The sequence below is a fragment of the Anneissia japonica genome, unplaced genomic scaffold, assembly GCF_011630105.1.
Source record: "Anneissia japonica isolate Jap-2015-1 unplaced genomic scaffold, ASM1163010v1 scaffold3474_len973312_cov172, whole genome shotgun sequence".
Taxonomy (NCBI): domain Eukaryota; kingdom Metazoa; phylum Echinodermata; class Crinoidea; order Comatulida; family Comatulidae; genus Anneissia; species Anneissia japonica.
In genome coordinates this window covers 418,272-437,140 of record NW_022747780.1, presented here as the reverse complement: position 1 = coordinate 437,140, position 18,869 = coordinate 418,272, and the positions used below count along the sequence as shown (strand labels likewise).

The 18,869-nt window shown below is 32.2% G+C and overlaps 1 protein-coding gene across 1 annotated transcript in view; it reads left to right on the top strand.

The window, feature by feature from the left end:
- Positions 1–18,869, top strand: part of LOC117120598 — a 45,442-nt gene that overhangs the window by 5,704 nt on the left and 20,869 nt on the right. The window contains exons 2-5 of the mRNA XM_033265627.1: positions 2,480–2,648; positions 2,918–3,316; positions 4,082–4,589; positions 5,675–5,800. Of these exons, the coding sequence (XP_033121518.1) occupies positions 2,513–2,648; positions 2,918–3,316; positions 4,082–4,589; positions 5,675–5,800 (1,169 nt within the window). The 5' untranslated portion in view covers positions 2,480–2,512. The remainder of the gene's footprint in view (positions 1–2,479; positions 2,649–2,917; positions 3,317–4,081; positions 4,590–5,674; positions 5,801–18,869) is intronic.

The following is an 18,869-nucleotide window of genomic DNA, read 5'->3' as shown; positions in this document are numbered from 1 at the left end:
ATGGTATTGAATTACACTAAGGGTTAGTGATGGGGTCTCTGGAGATGGATTTCTGAGAATTGTTCATTGTTGCATACTGTTTAATGAATTCTCTCTGTGACTACTCTATCATTATCACATCATTATTAGAACTATGTATCCACTGTTATCTTCGATAAAGTGTATTCCCTGAACACAATGGCATGGAGTTAGAGATGGTTGGGTTGGGGGGTCTCTGTAGGAAACCCGAGAATGGTTTATATTGCATATCATTTGATACTGAACAATACTCCTTGTATGGGTGATTCCATTATTTTCTTTTATGCTCGAGGGTGAGATCAACGGGGGGGGGGGGAGAATAGAATTTTCAAGACCTTGACCTTTGATCTTTTCTTTCCAAAAAGCATCTCTTAAGTCCTGTCCAGACTATCAAATTTGATTGGACAAAAACACGTGACATGCCTAAATATGGTCATGATGACATCACGTTAATAGCATATATAGGTACATCATGACTATATATAGGCATATAATAGTTTTTTTTCAAAGAAATTTGATGATGATCTATTCCTTAGTTTTTGCATAATTTTGCTAATAGACAGACAGACAGAATGACAGAGAGACAGACAGGGGTGAATATATGACCTCCTTGGTGGAGGCAATAACAATAGATTTGATAGAATCACTGCTGTTAATGCAAGATAAAGTTATTATCTGGACCATTCTAGATGACTGAATTATATCTCGTGCTTTCTACCAATTATACTGTGGCGCCGAGCAGTACGGACTTGTCTACTGCAAGCTACGAGCAACATTATTTAAAATATTAGTTAAATTACCCTGTAAATTGCTGATGCATGGCTGTTGATATAAGCGAAGCATTGTTTTATTGGCCCACTTTCAAACATGTCATAAAACACATTGTACTTGTTTCTACCAGATAAGATTATTTTATAAAAGATTCATATGTTTTTTTTCAGAATCTTGCATCCCTTGTTAAAAATGCTCTTTATAAATTCCTATATTAATTTATTATGTAATTTATTAGGTCATTCTTCTGTTGGATCGTTGACCTTTAAATAATGATGATTTTGCTCCACATGATAGGTTTAAAAGAGCATCACCTCATTAACCTAGTTTGGATACAAAAGCAAACATGTTAGCAGAATTTGTAACACCTTCACTCCCTGGCGAATTCTTTGAAACCTCTGAGATTTCAGTATTAGACCAGTTAAACACGATTTGCAAATCAGATAAACATATACAGTGCTGTTTATATTCCTGGGTGAACTGCTGTCATTTGTAATAGAATCTTGGAATTATTGATTATTAACATTATTTTGATGTTGTGACTGTTATATCAATTTTCAGTTTTTTTTTTATTTGAAGTATTTTTTTAAGTAAACTATTATCTTTGAATTTTAGAGACATTCATATTGCATCAGTTTCGAACGCTATTGGTTTAAAGCAAGTTGATCTTATTTCTTTCATTAACCAATCAGACGTACGCATTTCAGTTTTCTCTAGGCCAGTGACCCCGACCATCATCTTGATATTTGGATCAGGGATTTTCTTGTATGAATGCAACGGTGAGCGCATATGTTATTCATCTGGATGCTGCTAACCGTTAGATAGTGTGTGTAAACATAGGTGGGATGATTTAAAGCACTCCTATTGTCTGTACATTCTCTCAGGTTTTTTGTGATATATATGTAATTTACCCATATATGGCTGTGATATGACATCATGCCCATATATGGCTGTGATATGACATATGCCCATATATGACTGATATGACACCATGCCCATATATGGATGTAATATGATTTTGTCATGCCTATATATGGGCATTAAAAAATATTGTATGTGATTAATATTTACTATACTGTACACTAAAGGCTATGTCTTGTTGCTGTAAAAAAATAATGTTTAGCAGGATCATTGGACAGATTGAACTATATTCGTTCATTCATTCATTCTTTCATTCATTCATTCATTCGTTCATTCATTCAGTCATTCATTCATTTATTCAATAAATTAATCAATACTTTATTTTGAAAGAGATTTCCATACAACAAAATAAACAAAATGTACAATATATTATATACAGTATATGATGCCAAGTGTAAAAATGACTGTTGGAATGGTGATATATAAGTGATACAATTGATTGATATACTGTAATTATTTTAAATATACTTTCTTCTAAATAATAATAATTATAGGTTTATAGTGCACATAATGCTTAAAGCCTCTTTGCACTATATCTATAATTTGTTTTGATATTATTTATTTGAAATATTATTAGATAGAATCCCTTTGAACTACAGTGTACCTACACATAAAATAAGCGTGGTTGGCCTTTGACACGGGGGGTTCATTACCCCCCCCGTGTTCAGCTGTTTATATTTAATGATGCGTAGTGACAACAAGAGCCCTCCCACTTTAGTAGCCCCGCTAAAGACCACGAAATAAATAAAAAATCATTTTAATCCTGTAGGGAAATATTGAAGAGTGTAATGCATAAGGCTGGATGATGACATTTCACGCCTGTATTGAGTTGCTTCCGCGGGTTCTTGATCTTATTTTAAATACCGATGAATGCTTTCAAGATGATACCACGGCTGAGAAATTGTTGGGTTGGTTTAGGACATCGTCAGAAACAAAAGGTATGAAATCTATTTGAATGAATTATTCCTTTGTAATAAGTTTCATTGGTAGAAATATTTCTGAAAAGTAGGAGGTGTGGTTATGCCCGTGTTAGGCTTATACCCAGGGAACTATGGTATATTTTGCACATCCAGTATTCCAGATGGGTGCAATATATAACGCTGCTCTGATTGGTGGTTATGATGCTTGCCTACCTATCTTGGGGTCCTGTCACATTTTGCTAGAAAATACCAAATTTTTATCTCTTCATCTATTTATTTCAATACAGAATATTATTTGAAGTTAGTGGAACAGTCATCACCGGTCATAAAATTTATTTCTGATTGCGTCAACCATAAACCAGTAGCAACAAGAACAGCATTCACACTCAAACTACTAGCCATCTTGTGCGAGGGCGCTATCACCAACAAGTTTGACATTGTCAACTCCATTGCATTTTTTCAATGTAGCCAGAATGATGGAAGTCTATTTAACAAATCTATTAAAGAGACAGTTTTAGATGCTTCGCCGGTGATAGTAGGTCCTCCGAATCATCTTCTACAACTTAACCTTGAGTTTGCACGTGGGGTATTTTTATGGGAAAATGCATCGGTGCGTTGTGCCTGGTTTGACGCAGTAAGCAAGGCTAGTGCAATTTCATCATTTAATGTCATTCTACAGAGTGTTGGTAAGAATTTTTTTTACGTCTTTAATGGTTTTACCTTATCGGAAATTTATGTATTTGTCTTGCGTATTTAATTAAAATGTTAATTCAGGGAGTCGCAAATCCTTCGTAAATAGTCATGTGCCCTTGTGATAATTCTAATTTAACAGCTAATTAGCAGCAATTTGGTGATTAATATAATTTTTTAAAATTTAAGTAGGCCAAAGTTAACTAGGTTAAGTATAGTATACATCAAATAGGTTAATTTTAACTAGGTTAGGGTCTAATGCATTATGATCAATGTTTATTTACATTATAATACTTTTATCAATATTTATGAATTAATATCAGGCTCTGGAGGGGGAAAAAATTGATATGTAGTAAAACTAATATAGCTAAGACACAAATCATGTTTAACAAAATACTCGGGAATGGTTAATGAGATACAGATATTTTATTTAATATTTAAACCACCCTTCCCCCCCCCCCAACCCTTTCCTGCAGTTTTTAAATATTCAAAAATCTATCTCATTAACTGTCACCAATTTTTTTGTCAAATATGCTTTTCGCTTATGAAAAATCAGTTGTTCAACATATCAAAAGCCTGACTTTAATATAATTTTACTTTATTGCAATTGTACAGCCAGTTTTCAAATGTTTATATATTGGAAAAATAATTTTATATTATCTATTCATATCATATCATATCATACTGGTATTGTCTGAATATTAGAAAAATATACAAATACGTATATTTTTAGAAATAATGGTTTTCTTTTTTTTAATAAGGAGCGTTTAATGTAGCATGGAACTGCCTGAATGATTCATCAATGTTTGTGAAATCAGCCGCTGAAGATTTCCTGGCAGTTGCGAGTCTAGACCAATTTCGGACTTCCCATCTGGATGCTCCAATCCGAGAGCAAGTTGTGGTGGATACCACAGAAGCCTCAGTACGTGAAGGTCATTCAGATTGCACAAAAGATGCGGATATCGCTTGCCCTCAACGAAAGGAACACTTCAGTTCTGAAATATTTCAAAAACTGTTGATGGTAATCACCGTCTCCTACCCTGAACCCAGCCGTGAAATTGAACCAGACGGTATCAATGAAAAGTTTCGGCCAAAATCTGCTATTGAAATTATACGCAAGATGTTGAAACACGACGCTAGCCTATGCTTGCTGGCTACTAGTCAGAACCGCATGGTGGTGCAACTCTGTGCTTTTCTTACAGGTGGTGCATCAAACAATACAGCCTTTGATGTTGTGGACTTGTTAACAGAGCTTATGTCTTTGTCACCGTAAGTAATCTATCAGCATACAAGCCTATATTACAATTGTTATTAGCTGTATTTTTTATTTACATCAACCGGCGTAATTAGTACCGAAGGATTTAAAATGATGCATGTGTTAGACAGCATGTGGTGTTGATGTATTGTATAACTTATTGATTGTGTATACATTTTTTTTTTTGCCAAACATACAGAATAATTGATTGAGCAATAAAGTAATTAATCTTTTTATAATTATTTAATCTCCACAATCATATTTATTATGTACTAAATTCCTCTGTATGCTGTTATATTATGTATAATTTTCTTTATAAAATATTACATTTTTTGTTTTAACTCGATTCAAATGAACCTTTATGCTTTTTTTAAAAATAATTTTTCATTTTTTTTTATTCCTATGTTCAATTTTGAATAAAAAAATAACATTTTATTTTTGGCCAATTAACGCACATGCAGCCACGTAAAAACGGAAATTTAAAAAAAAATTTAAAGTTTTTCTTTATTTTTTTTTATGCCCGCCGCTGCTTTGAAGTCTCCAAAAATAAGATGTGTATACTTCTTCCTAATTATATAAATTTAAAGAATTTAACCATGCCATTACTACACTCTTTGCATTCAATATTTTATTTTTATTTACTCCTTCATCTGGATGTTTTTGGCAAAACCATTTGCTAAATAAAAAAACAAAATTTAATTTTTATTTTTTATTCGCTCTTGTCTGACAATGATTAAGAATATAAGTTTGCGAAACAAAGTATAATAAGTCTCGCCTTCAGACATGACATTGCTCTTAATACTATAATTGCATTTATACTCAAACCCACATCGTGAACACTGTACTATTAATTTTTTCCTCTGTTTTTTTAATATGGGTGTTGTTTTATAACAGTGTATTTTTTGGTTTTTTTTTGTTTTACTGACATTTATGGACGCACTACCTGGTTGTTTGTGCTGTTTAAATATCGTTAATATCCAAATTAAAATGATTGATTGATTGTTTCTCCAAAGTCACCTTAATTTGCCCAACTTCTCAGTAAACACTGCCCACAGATATTATATATTGCATATTAGCTGACAGATTTGTTTTCCAACAGATTTTCGGAAAGGTTGAGCATTTGTGAAATTCTGCAAGATGTTCCCAAGACGCTGCTTTACCGCCAAAATGAGGCACTGTCTGCAAGTTATCTGGCTTCTGCTCTTTGGCGGCTCGAGACTAGAAGGTAATGATGCAAATATTTTGATTCAGCAATTTTCTGGATGACTAATATCTATAATGTAGATTTTTAGTTCCTATGCATGTAATGCAATAGGAACTATTGTAATCACTCTTGCTATTTCCTATGTTTTTTATTGTGTGTAGTGTGTATGTGTGTGTGTAGACATTTATGCAAATGCGCATGCGTCAAAGAAAAGTTTTCCGACATTTTGTTTTACATCGCGATGCGAAGATCGATGTGAAGTTTCTGCACAGTTCAGTCAGGGTTCACGCTAACCGACCGGAATGTCGGCATGGATGAAACTATTTTGGTTTTACGGCAAAAAAATCATCTGCTGTAGGCATAGGTACTGTCTCTTATACACATCTAGATGTGTATAAGAGACAGGTGCGGGATAATGTCCAGGGAATGCGTGTAAAGGAAGATGTCGTTGACTATGCTCGCTTCAAATGGCCGCTCCTATTTTCAAGATTCTATGAAGCCTATAAATTCTCTGGACCAAGTCTGCCAAAGAATGATGTGATCGTTGCAGTTAACTGGACAGGGGTGTATGTGGTGGATGATCTGGAACAGGTGTTACTGGTATAAGCTAATGTAGGCTCCGGAGGAAATTTTTTTTTGATATGTTGTAGAACTGATTTTTTCTAAGACAATAAGCATATTTGATGAAAAACTCGGAAGCGGTTAATGAGATACATATTTTGTATATTTAAAATCGGTGGGGAGGGGGGCAAATGGGGCATAACCACCTTTTTTACAACCTTTTCCTTTTACAACCTTTTCCTTTTCCCCCAAGTTTTTAAATATTCAAAAATTTGTATCTCATTAACGGCTTCTAAGTTTTTTGTCAGATACGCTTTTGTGTCTTAGAAAAGCCAGTCATAAAACATATCAACAAAATTTGTCCATCTGAGCCTGGCTTCAACAAGGATTAAATATTCTATTATTTTAACTCTCCCATTGTTCTTCTCCAGTTTTACCAACTCAGTGTTGTAGCATACCTAGTGTAGCATAGCTTTCACTACTCAGGTTTTACACTGTCTAAGAAGCAAAATCAACTCAGCTTTCACTACCCCAATGTTGCACTACCATAGTGTAGCGCTGCCATGGGGTGTAGCCATTAAAAAGTTTATAGTGTTGTAACCTAGAATATTGTAGCATTACTTTCACGACAAAGTGTTGTACTATTCAAGCACTACTTTGGAGTGTAGCAATATGGACTTGGCTTTTGTTGGGCTTGCGTCGCCTCCGTATCCCAGTGTAGGATTTCACTATGGCGCACAGTAGAACCATAACCAATATTTAGCAGCTACCCAGTGTAGCACAACTTTCCCTATCTAATGTAGCACTACCCTGGAGTATAGCACTACCTTGGGATGTAGCATGGTTGCTACTAATTGTAGCAGAGCTTTCTCTTTATCCAGGTGTTAGGCTACCCAGCATTGACTATCAACATACTGTAATACTTATAACCCACACTCACCAGCACTATCTAGTGTAGCACTACCCAGGAGTGAGTTTAGCGCTACCCTGAGGTGTAGCATCATCAAACATATTTGTCGCAGAGCTTTCTCTATATTCAGGTGTTATACTACTCAGCATTGACTATCCACATTCTGCTTTACCTTGGGTGTCTAATGCATTCCTAAGCAACTCCTATATGGCGAACTGAGCTCAGGTGAAAGATCATGTAGAGGTTTAAAAACACTCTAAAAATATTGTTAAAACAATGCAACATTGATGCGGTCTCATTGGTAAAATAAGCGTTGGATAGATCCTCTTGGATGAACAGACTGAAGGACGGAATGAAAAACATTTTAGCAGAAGCGCATCTCTCGCGCTAAAGGAAAGCGTGCAGCAAAGAAGGTCAACTGAATACCAGTGTCACGAATGTGGCAGACACCACACCTGTCAAGTCTCACGCATCTTGCAGGAGTCTCACGCATTTAACTTTTGACCTCACACCCTCATGCATACTTTTTTAATGTGCTATTTTCTCGAAACATGTACAAACACGACTATTGGCGCTAGCGATGCCGTAGCGATCATCACATTGTTAGACTCCGCTTCAGTAGAAACTGAAGGAAACTAAATGGGATATCAAAGTGGCACTTTGTATCAATGTATTCACTGCAGAGGTGTATGTTATATCGATGCTTGACTGTATTTTAATTAAGGTTTGTGACCTCACGCATAGCTTTCAAAAAAATTGCCTATTTTTTTTAAGCAAATCCAGAAGAAATCTCAAGCAAGCCTCTGTGAGATCCTTGACAGGTCTAAGACACTTCAAAGCAAACATCGGCCTCATAAGTCACAAATGCGCAGACATCTAGAAGTAATTACTTCTCATGCTATGGAACTGCCTATACTTCTTTTTTTGTTTTAAACTTTTTTACGTACCAGTACGCTGGTTTATGATGTTAATCTTTTATTCTTGATGTTGTAGTGATCCTGATCCAAAAGTCAAACTACTACCCACACTAACATATAGAATTTAGGAACCCCATTAAAAGAATGTAACTTGGGTTTGTTAAGAGTTAATGATGAACTAATTTGCATAATTTTCCTGTCCTTAACAGCTTTTATGTTTACTTTGAAGACACTCAAACGAGTCATCATTATTCTTGCTACGATCTCAATGCTCTGCATTAATAAATTTGCCGCCAAAATATGGAAATCTTTTAATTTATAGTCTTCAAGCAAATCTTTGGCAATCAGTTCTGTAAAATGAATTTTAGAAGCTGATCATATCATTTTGTTTTTTGTATCGCTGCAGGCAAGAATCTGAATCAACTAATGAATATTAAATCCAGGCAATTATTTTCTTGATTAGGAAGAATCTTATACCTACCACGCAACACCCTCTATATTTCAACTTTTGCTTGATTAAGATGAGGCAAAGCAATATTATGAAATGTGTTTGTACAAAAAAAAAGGATTCCAATGATATTTTTAAATACTGTTTCCCTAGAGAAATATTACTTGCTTGAATGAATATTCAAGATATGCCTATAAACTTCACAATATAATTGGAAAGACAGACAGAGTAATTTATTTTATGCATTTTCTCAAGTAAGTTATTACACAAAACTATTTAATGTATGTTGTCAGGATCTTATTAACAATAATTGAATTTTTTTATGATTAAAAAAAAATGTTATGATGATTTTATTGTTGGAGAATATAGGATTGTTGAAAGAAAAAAAAAACATGCATTTTAACATTTGTCCAAATCAGTTATTACATTATAAATTTACTCAGTTTTATTTTCACATTATATTTTACTGCTGTCTTGAGTGCAATCTATAAATTGTTTAACATCTTGAGCGTTGTGGTGTTGGGTTCTTCATAAGTACCCAGGTTTATAACAGTCCATTCAATTCAATTTATTTCTATAAAACATATATATATAAATATTGTGATACAACATTTCAACATACTATATATAATTTTAATACTAATAATATATTTATTTTGAAATGAAAAGCTTGATCACCTGCGCAGGTGTTTTTAACCAGACTGTTTTAAAGTAAGTAAGTAAGTAACTTCTCTTTAAGTAATTATACGTCTACTACTGATTGTCTATCCCGTGCTAGATGACACTCAGTTTTTTTACTTTCAACCAAAATTATGGACTAAGCTTCCTGATAATACTAAAAATATATACATTCTTAACAGCTTCAAATATAATTTTAAAAATCTCTGATCTCTGCATATATGCCTAAACACCAATTAAATTTTTTTTTTGTCAAATGTGATTTATATAAAGTAATGAAAAACAATGAAAAATCATTTAAGGAAAATCAACAAACATGTATCTGACAACAACAGGTTGGTAAAAAAATTTTATTTTATTTTTTTTTTTTTTTGCTTGTACTTATCAATTTGGAAATTTGTAATCGGTTCTGGCAAAACCTTACATTTGTTGGTAAAATTTCAAAATTAGATTTTGGTATTACAAAATTCTATATGGTGATTATTTTTTTTTTTTTTATTTCGTATTCCAATAAGATTTGCTTAGATATTAGAGAAGTTATGATTATTTTAATACTCCTTTTAGGATTACAGATTTTTTTCAATATTAGGTAAACAAAATGTACTCTTTCTTGTGGCCACTCGTGCAACTGTTCTCTCCCCTTGAAAGAAAACTTAATAGATGATATTGTCAATTTGAGATCATAGGTTTTATCTTACCTAATAGTATACTTACTTACCGGTTTCTTCATCTTTTTTGCTCATATGACAAATTTGCGATGGTTGGCTCCTGGCGAATTATTATTATACCTGTACATACACTGTTAACCTCTTTTCCTTAAATATGTTAATTGCAAAAAAGTAAATGGCCCTTAATATTAGAGCATTAATAATGGCCTACTTATCACAAACTGCATTTTATAAATTATGAAAACGGGTTAATACGAGTGAATCAAGTAGATAACATTTGAGTTCACAATGAGATGCAAGTTTGAGTAGAAATTGAACCACTTATGCAAGTTACAATCGGGTGACTCCTACTTTTACAGTGATACTCTCATTTTAACCATTATTATTATTATTATTATTTCTAGACATACTTTAAAAGTTAAATCAAGGCAATTCAACAAAAGGACGCACATCTTGAGACATCAAAGAATATAACTCTGGCATTGACATTTTACGTGCCGCGCGACCCTACACACTAATTGTCAAAAAAACCATAGCAACCAAACCATAATTAAAAATCAGCATGTGACAATTACCCACGCGTGTGTCGGTTGTCATGATAATCGTGCGTCGTACGGTGGTTTTACAAAGGCCTAATGAATTTTTGCATTGACGTTGGACTGAAATTATATGCGGTGGGGTTACAAAGGCTAGGTGAACCTAATATGGATAAAGATTGCTTTTCTTTTCTGAGAAATAAAAGGTTAACGGATTACGTAATAAATCCTTAATTATTCCAAATTGTAAAGATTCCAAATGAATGGAACTTAAGTATAATTGTCCCAATCTTCAAAGCAGGAGACAGGAAAGATTTTAATAATTATAGTGGAATTTCACTAACTTCTTATGTTTCGAAAATTTTTAACAGAGTTATTTCTCTACATATTTCTTATTTTATTGAAAGTAAAGATTTGCTTTCATAAGTCCACGGAGGTTTCAGATCTAAGCATCGATGCGAAGATCATATTTTTACCCTTAAAAGTATTCTAACATGTAGATCTAAAGAAGGAAAAAATACATATTTAGCCTTCAAGTGTTCATTTTGTGCACCTTAGTCCAACATTGTCAAAATGACAGTTTAATGTTATATAAGAACATCAATTTTTATAAAAATTGTAAATTTCATTTGCTATGACTTTTCATTGTGTTGGTAAATTTTCACGAATCAACTTATAGTTTATAGAAGCACTTAACAAGCATGTGGTCAAAAGAAATCAGATATAACAGACACTGCAAAGTACCCAAAATTAATAACATAGTAACTAACACCATAAAACTTATGGGACACATAGACTAATAATTGATGGCTGTACTCGCAACTAGCATCGGAGTCAATGCCACAGTAAAAATCAGAGGACTATATACGCACATGCTATGTTCGCGAGTGGAGATGTGCGTCCTTTTGATTGCCTTGGTTAAATAAAGACTAGTTATCTACTTATTTTATTCAACTTTGACTCAAGTAATATCAAAATCTGTGCAAAACTTTACAATAGATCTGGCCAGTAGTAGATTATCAAGCTTCAGATGCATGAGGGCGACAGACAGGTGTGCAAGTAGAGAAATCAAAGGTGTTGTTTTTCAAACTAGTATCCATTCTAACTGGTATTTGCCATTTACGGTATCTTTATTTAGAAAATATCAAACATATAATATCATTCAGTGGCATCCAAAGCTGAATTGCAGAAATAATTTTAAGAAGCTCACATTACAAAAGAATTACAACAAGTTACATAAGAAAAAAAAATTGTTAAAGATAAACATGAAAACAGCTAAATTCAAATCATGTCTTATTAAGAAAGGACCACTTGATTTGCACTACCCTCATATAATAATTAACCTTATTGCACCAAATTATTTCTTCCTATCCAATAGTTATTTTAATTCATTATACATTATACAACATTTGCCTTTATTATGTTAATGTATGAATAACAATGTAAATAGCCAAATGTTATTCAGAGCAGTTGCATTAAAACAGCTAAAAGCAAATCATGTCTTGTTAAGAAAGGACCACCTGATTGCACTACCCTCATATAATAATTATTGCACCAAATTATTTCTTCCTATCCAATAGTTATTTTAATTCATTATACATTATACAACATTTGCCTTTATTGTGTTAATATATGAATAACAATGTAAATAGCCAAATGTTATTCAGAGCAGTTGCATTAAAACAGCTAAAAGCAAATCATGTCTTATTAAGGAAGGGCCACCTGATTGCACTACCCTCATATAATAATTAACCTTATTGCACCAAATTATTTCTTCCTATCCAATAGTTATTTTAATTCATTATACATTATACAACATTTGCCTTTATTATGTTAATGTATGAATAACTATGTAAATAGCCAAATGTTATTCAGAGCAGTTGCATTAAAACAGCTAAAAGCAAATCATGTCTTATTAAGGAAGGGCCACCTGATTGCACTACCCTCATATAATAATTATTGCACCAAATTATTTCTTCCTATCCAATAGTTATTTTAATTCATTATACATTATACAACATTTGCCTTTATTGTGTTAATATATGAATAACAATGTAAATAGCCAAATGTTATTCAGAGCAGTTGCATTAAAACAGCTAAAAGCAAATCATGTCTTATTAAGGAAGGGCCACCTGATTGCACTACCCTCATATAATAATTATTGCACCAAATTATTTCTTCCTATCCAATAGTTATTTTAATTCATTATACATTATACAGCATTTGCCTTTATTGTGTTAATATATGAATAACAATGTAAATAACCAAATGTTATTCACAGCAGTGGCACCTTACTAACCAAACAAAAAGTTGGGAGCTTAGAATCTAAATATAGATACTTGTAGATAACAAATATATTTGATTGTTGTTTCTAAATATTAGCATTACAACAGGTAATGTTGTATTCCCATATAGTATTAACAACCATGTTCTGAATATTGTAACATTTCTTAGACTTTGGTGTTCTTAATAATATGTTGAATTTTAATCATCATATCAAATTTAGCATTAGTATTAACATAATAGAATGTTAGGGTTCGTTAAGCGGAATTTCTGTAAATTAAGGAATCTAAAAACTTTGATTTGTCTTTATATACAGTATCTTTGGTTAGGCCTCATCTCAAAAATAGTTCTATTATGTTTAAATGGTTTCTGTAAAAAACAAATTAGATATTGTGCAACATATGTTTCTTAAATTTGTTTGTAAATCTTATAATGATAGTCCTTATTCTAATGTTCTTGTTGGTCATTGGTCAGTGTATTTCATATTCAATTCTACAGACTCAATATTCTTAAAAATGGATTTCTTTGCTGATTATGTAGAATTTTTAACTCATTTTTATTTAGATTCTACCATTGACAGTATTTAATAGTTTGAGTATATAAAGTATAAAATTAAGGCATCTTTTTAGTAAGTTTTTTAAATAATGCTGTTTTGACCGTGTTGTTTTTTATGTATATTGTAAGTGGCGGGCTCCCTGCTGTCGGATGTTAATTAAAATAAAACAAAAATACAATAAAATAAAATATTTTACAATTTCTATAATTTGCATATTGATGTTAAACATTAAATTGTTTATAATTATTGCTTTTCAATGATTATTGATCGTTTTTAATTAACATATTGATAACAAATTCAGAATGACCTAATAATGATTGTCAAAAGGAGTGATTACATTTACTTACAACCAGCAACAGTATAAATAGCCACATTTTAATGACAATCATTAATCATTGTCACCAAAGTGATCACAAAGTATAATAAATTATTGTGACAAATTGTTGCTAGACACTTGAATGATTAAAGGTAATAAATTATTGAAGACAAATTGTTAATAACCTGTTAAACTATTAGTATTTGCCTGAGTGTAAATGCAGCATTCTGCAAATTTTATATTTTACAGATTACTTGAGATTCTGGGGGTGGGGGGTGGGGGGAACCTCCCTGACTAAAAGGCAGATTTCCCGGATGACAGCATAAATGGGTGAACTTGCAAAAGTCTGGTTTTTTTTTCTCCTGGGTGAATTTGCTGCCCTTTAAGTTTTGCAGCCCAAAATTTGGATGTGACCCATAGTCTATGGACCATCGTTGTAATGCACCTTATCATGTTCTAGTACACTGATTCTGCAACCTATTTCCACCTTGGAAACAAGTCAAATGGCCAAGCGGTTCGAAAGGCACGCTTGCCTATGGTTCTGGTAATAGGACTTTTAATGATGATAGGCTCTAGGCTATAGGCCTAAAGTGTAGGCTAGCCAGCCTTTGTTGAAAGGGCACTTCATGAAAAGGGGGGTTCGTTCGAACCCAACGAACCCCCCTGGCTACGGGCTTGAGTGTCCAAAGTCTTCCTAGTATTTAACTGGTACTTCAAAAGATTAGAGTGCATCCAAGAAAAAGGGTGGGGGTGCACTTAACTAGCACCCATCCAGTCTCCCGAATTTTTAGTTCAAGAGGTTAAATGTTTGGGAAGGGCCATCAGATTCAGTGAGTCTTTTTGCTGAAGTTTTGAAATGTTGTAGGTACTTATAGAACCTTAAATTGTCGGGAATGCCACTCTCGGAGTTGAATTTTTGCTTCTTATTTTTATCACGACCCACTGCGAACCTTAGAGAGAATATTAAACGTGCATGCAATTTTTCAACTCCTGATTTCATTGTTATCTTGAAAATCCTAGAGGCAGAAAAAATCAAGTTGGATAGAATGCTTTTAGCTGGCTTTCTTCGCCTTTCTGTATTTGAAATCGTTTATGCAACTATTATAATGTATGGCCTTGCACAGCTTTTACTCAAATACACCGTTAGGTATTAGTGAAAGTGTGTTATCATTATTATAATTACTTGGCACATACTTTTTGTCAAATGACCAGGGGCTATAATTAAGTGTTTTGATCTAAAATGAAATTGCATAGTACTGTATTGCAATTTGAATATATTGTTTTTTGGGGTTTTTTTAAAATTCATTATTTTCCATTCACATTAAAAGTAGGAAATAAGATTGAAAATAAGAATTCCTTTTCTGCACATAATTGAAAATGTTCTGTTGATCTTAAACCATAATCTTATTATTTACAATTACAGTATAAATCATCCACATTTCATTATACTATGTTGAATTTGTGAAGGGCAAAAATATTTCATGGGGCTTGCCATCCCACAAACCAGCTTCGGTGACCAAAATTGAAAATTTACTTTTTCTATAATATATTCGTATTTCCCATATTAATAAGCTTTAAAACGATGGGTTATTTACTAGAATTGACTTACTATTAAGTTATGAGTAAAAGTAATATGACGTCTCTGTACTAAGGTATATTTAATGCTGCCACATTCTATTGCTGATTCAGTTTAACAATTAGCGACCGTACACTGGTTTTGGGATGGCGAACCTCATGTAGTGTATAGTTGTTGTTTGTTGTCTTAATTTATTTTAACCAAGCATAACATTTAATGTATATTTAATATACAGACCAATAAAAATGCTTGAATTTTCTATTAAGTAATATAGAATATAAAATGTAAAGATTATAATTATTTTAAAATTATGTTTTCAGTACAAATTGTTTTTCTGTTTAATTCTGTTTTATCTTAGCACCAATAATATTAAGTAAAGGAAATCAGCAATCCATAGGCTTCAAAGACTTGTTAGAATAGAATAGAATAGAAATCTTTCTTTATTCTGGATACTCAGTCAGTATTGTTCACTTCTCTTCCCTGAGATCCAGGGTATTATCTTAAACTACATTATATTAAAAAATAAAATTAAAAGTAAAATGCAGAAGGGATAATCTTAGTAATCTCTTTAGTAATAAAAAAAAAAAATTATTTATGTTAGCATATGCTAATATTTGGGCCTAATGTAGGAAATTCATGGTGTGGAGTTGCATAGCTTAGTAGTTAAGGTGCTTGCCTTCTAATCCCAGAGTCCTGGGTTCAATTCCTGTGACAGTAGAACTTTTCTCACAACTAAAAACAACTCCAGTCCTAAGCCTCGTAAAGAGACTTCACTGATGAACGCATCACGTTATTTCATTTTATTTAAGAGGGACCCTGAATATCAGCCAACCTTCTATGATACGCTGGAAGGGTCACCCCCTATAATATATGGTTACTATTTATTTTAGCATATGCTATTATTTGGGCCTAATATAGGATGCACTATTGTGTGCTTGACTTTATAACATTAATTTCATATCATCCCACAATAATATCTCACAATAATAACATCTCACAATAATACATATTATTAGTTATATTTTAAACCTTTGTGTATTGTTAATTATCCTAGGCGAGACTTTTTTTTTAACATTTGTTTCGCGAACCCACCGCCACGAAAAAAATGAAATTTTAGTAAAAAGTCTCGAAATCTCCAAACATAAGATGTGTATAATTCTTCCTAATTATATAAATTTAAATCATTTAGCCGTCCCATTACTACACTGTTTACATTAACCAAAAAAATTCCATTTTTATTTTCTCCTTCAACTGGATATTTTTGGCAAACTATTTGCTAAATAAAAAAACAACATTTTTTTTTTCTGCCCTCCTCTGACGGTTTTAAAAAAATTAGGTTCGCGAAACAAGGTATAAAAAAGTCTTGCTATAATAATTAAATACATGGAGGTTTGAGAAGAACATTTACCATATCATTATTCAAACTTAAAAACTATCCTAATGCACAACCTGACTAGAAATATACTCCGAGGCTCCTTGAAATTTCACCTTAACCTTTAGGAATGAGTGATGTATGTGATATCACGCATCAGTCATCCGGTAGATCGATAAATGGAATTACATTTGTCACATTGTAATACAATATATATACTATCAACACATTCACAATACATTAATTTATACTGTACAGGTAATTTCAATTTTATTTTATTTTATTTAGTACCTCCTGATCAGAGACGTAAAGTACAACATATATGTGACAAGCTCTGGCAAAACCAGCCATTTTTAGGAAAAATTTAAATTGCGTGTTTGGTATATTTTTATCCGGCATGAATTCTTCTTTAAAACAGTGATTATTTGACGGAAATTGTTTGAGTATTAACCAAGTTATGAATATTTCATTCATTGGATATCAGCCATGTGGGTTTTGATAAAACAGCTTTCAAAGACTCAAAAATAAATAGTATATTATTAAGATTTGTATTTTGAAAATAATTTTAATATACTTTTTAGTTAGATTTAGTGATTGATATTTTGCAGAAATGTTCTTCAATGTAACTTCTTTTATAGAATGCAAAAACCTGAAAATTTATTAAAATTCCGATTTTGTGTGCATGTACAAAATTAGAAATTACACATACAGAAACCTGGAAAGTAAAGAGACAAAGAGGAAATCTCAACAACTACAGTAACATTGAGTTCTGAACAGTTGCCATTTCTTGTTTTCGTACTGCTTCTTTAATATTATATCATATATGTAATAATAAAATCTAAAGTGTTGTTGAGGTGTTATTTCAACATTAAACAAGCATATTATGCAGATATCTGTTTTTTTCTTAAACCTAACATTTTTATATATCTTGGTTATAAAAAGTGAAATCTATATTTACTAGTAGGCTATATGATCATTGCAGCTAAGGATATTTGTCCCTTAGTGTCTCGCAGCTAGGAAATTCATTATATATCAATTTCCATGATGTTAATTGAAAAATATTTGATATTTGACTTTTTTGACTTCTCACTCTCATAAATTGATTAGAATATATGTTGAGTGAAAAAAAAAATAACTGTTCCCTATTGCCACATTTAGCAAAGATCAATCTCCAGATGCATGATGGGTATTCTCTGTCTGCATGGTGAATGATGGGACTGTTTTTTTTTTAATAGTGGGAAAGCATTATAATAATGTTTTGACTTTCATATTTTGTTTAATATGGAAAATTTCTTATGATCAATATAATATAATGAATTACTTTACTTATCATGCCTTACTGTTTGGTCTATTCCAAAATATATAAATATGTAAATAGTATAATATAATCCATCAAAATTGCACAATCAAATAAATGGACTATACAGTATCTATCTTAATTCCTCTGGCCATCTACCAGACTCAGCTGACCATTTCTTATGGATGTATCTATAAGATGTATATTATATTCCAATGGTCATCTACAGTATTTATTCCATGGACCAGTTTTATGGCCTCTGGATTGATGATAACAAACAACAAAAGTTCAAAGATTTATTTCCAGTGTGGTCCTTTTGGTGGTGATTGGGCTTTGCAACATACACATGGGCCATTTAAATTCTTTTTTACTGTAAACAATTCCTTAAAGAATTGGAATGGTATAATATCACACAAACCAATATAAGATCAAGCAAAGCATGCACTAATGAAAAATTAGTGCACGGTCAGAGGTGTTTCTAGAAAAGCTGCTCTTCTACTATCCGTGTGGGAATGGGCCAAAATATTGACAAATTTAAATTTGAAAGCAAGTTAAAAAAAAAAACAGTATCCTATGGACTATTAACTACCCACTGTAAAACATAAAAAAACAATATATTTATACAAATAAATTCTTATTTAATATATACGGAATGTCAACAGTTTGTTACAAGACTCTCCAGAAGCCCAGACCACACATATATATTTGGCAAGAAAATTAAATTCTTGTTCTAAATTGTAATTGAATGTTAACCATAGATGTATGAAGTAGCGCAGATACGAAACAAACATGATGCAAGCCATTATGATACAATATTTTCAAATTTATTCGATCATAATTTATGGAGATGAATGAACTGAAAGAGCTCATCGTATACAATACTTCATTCTCTTCCTCATAATATTTTTGTGTATGTATGAACATTGACAATACAGTAGTAACTCTATTAAAGGGACATTTAAAGACAAATTT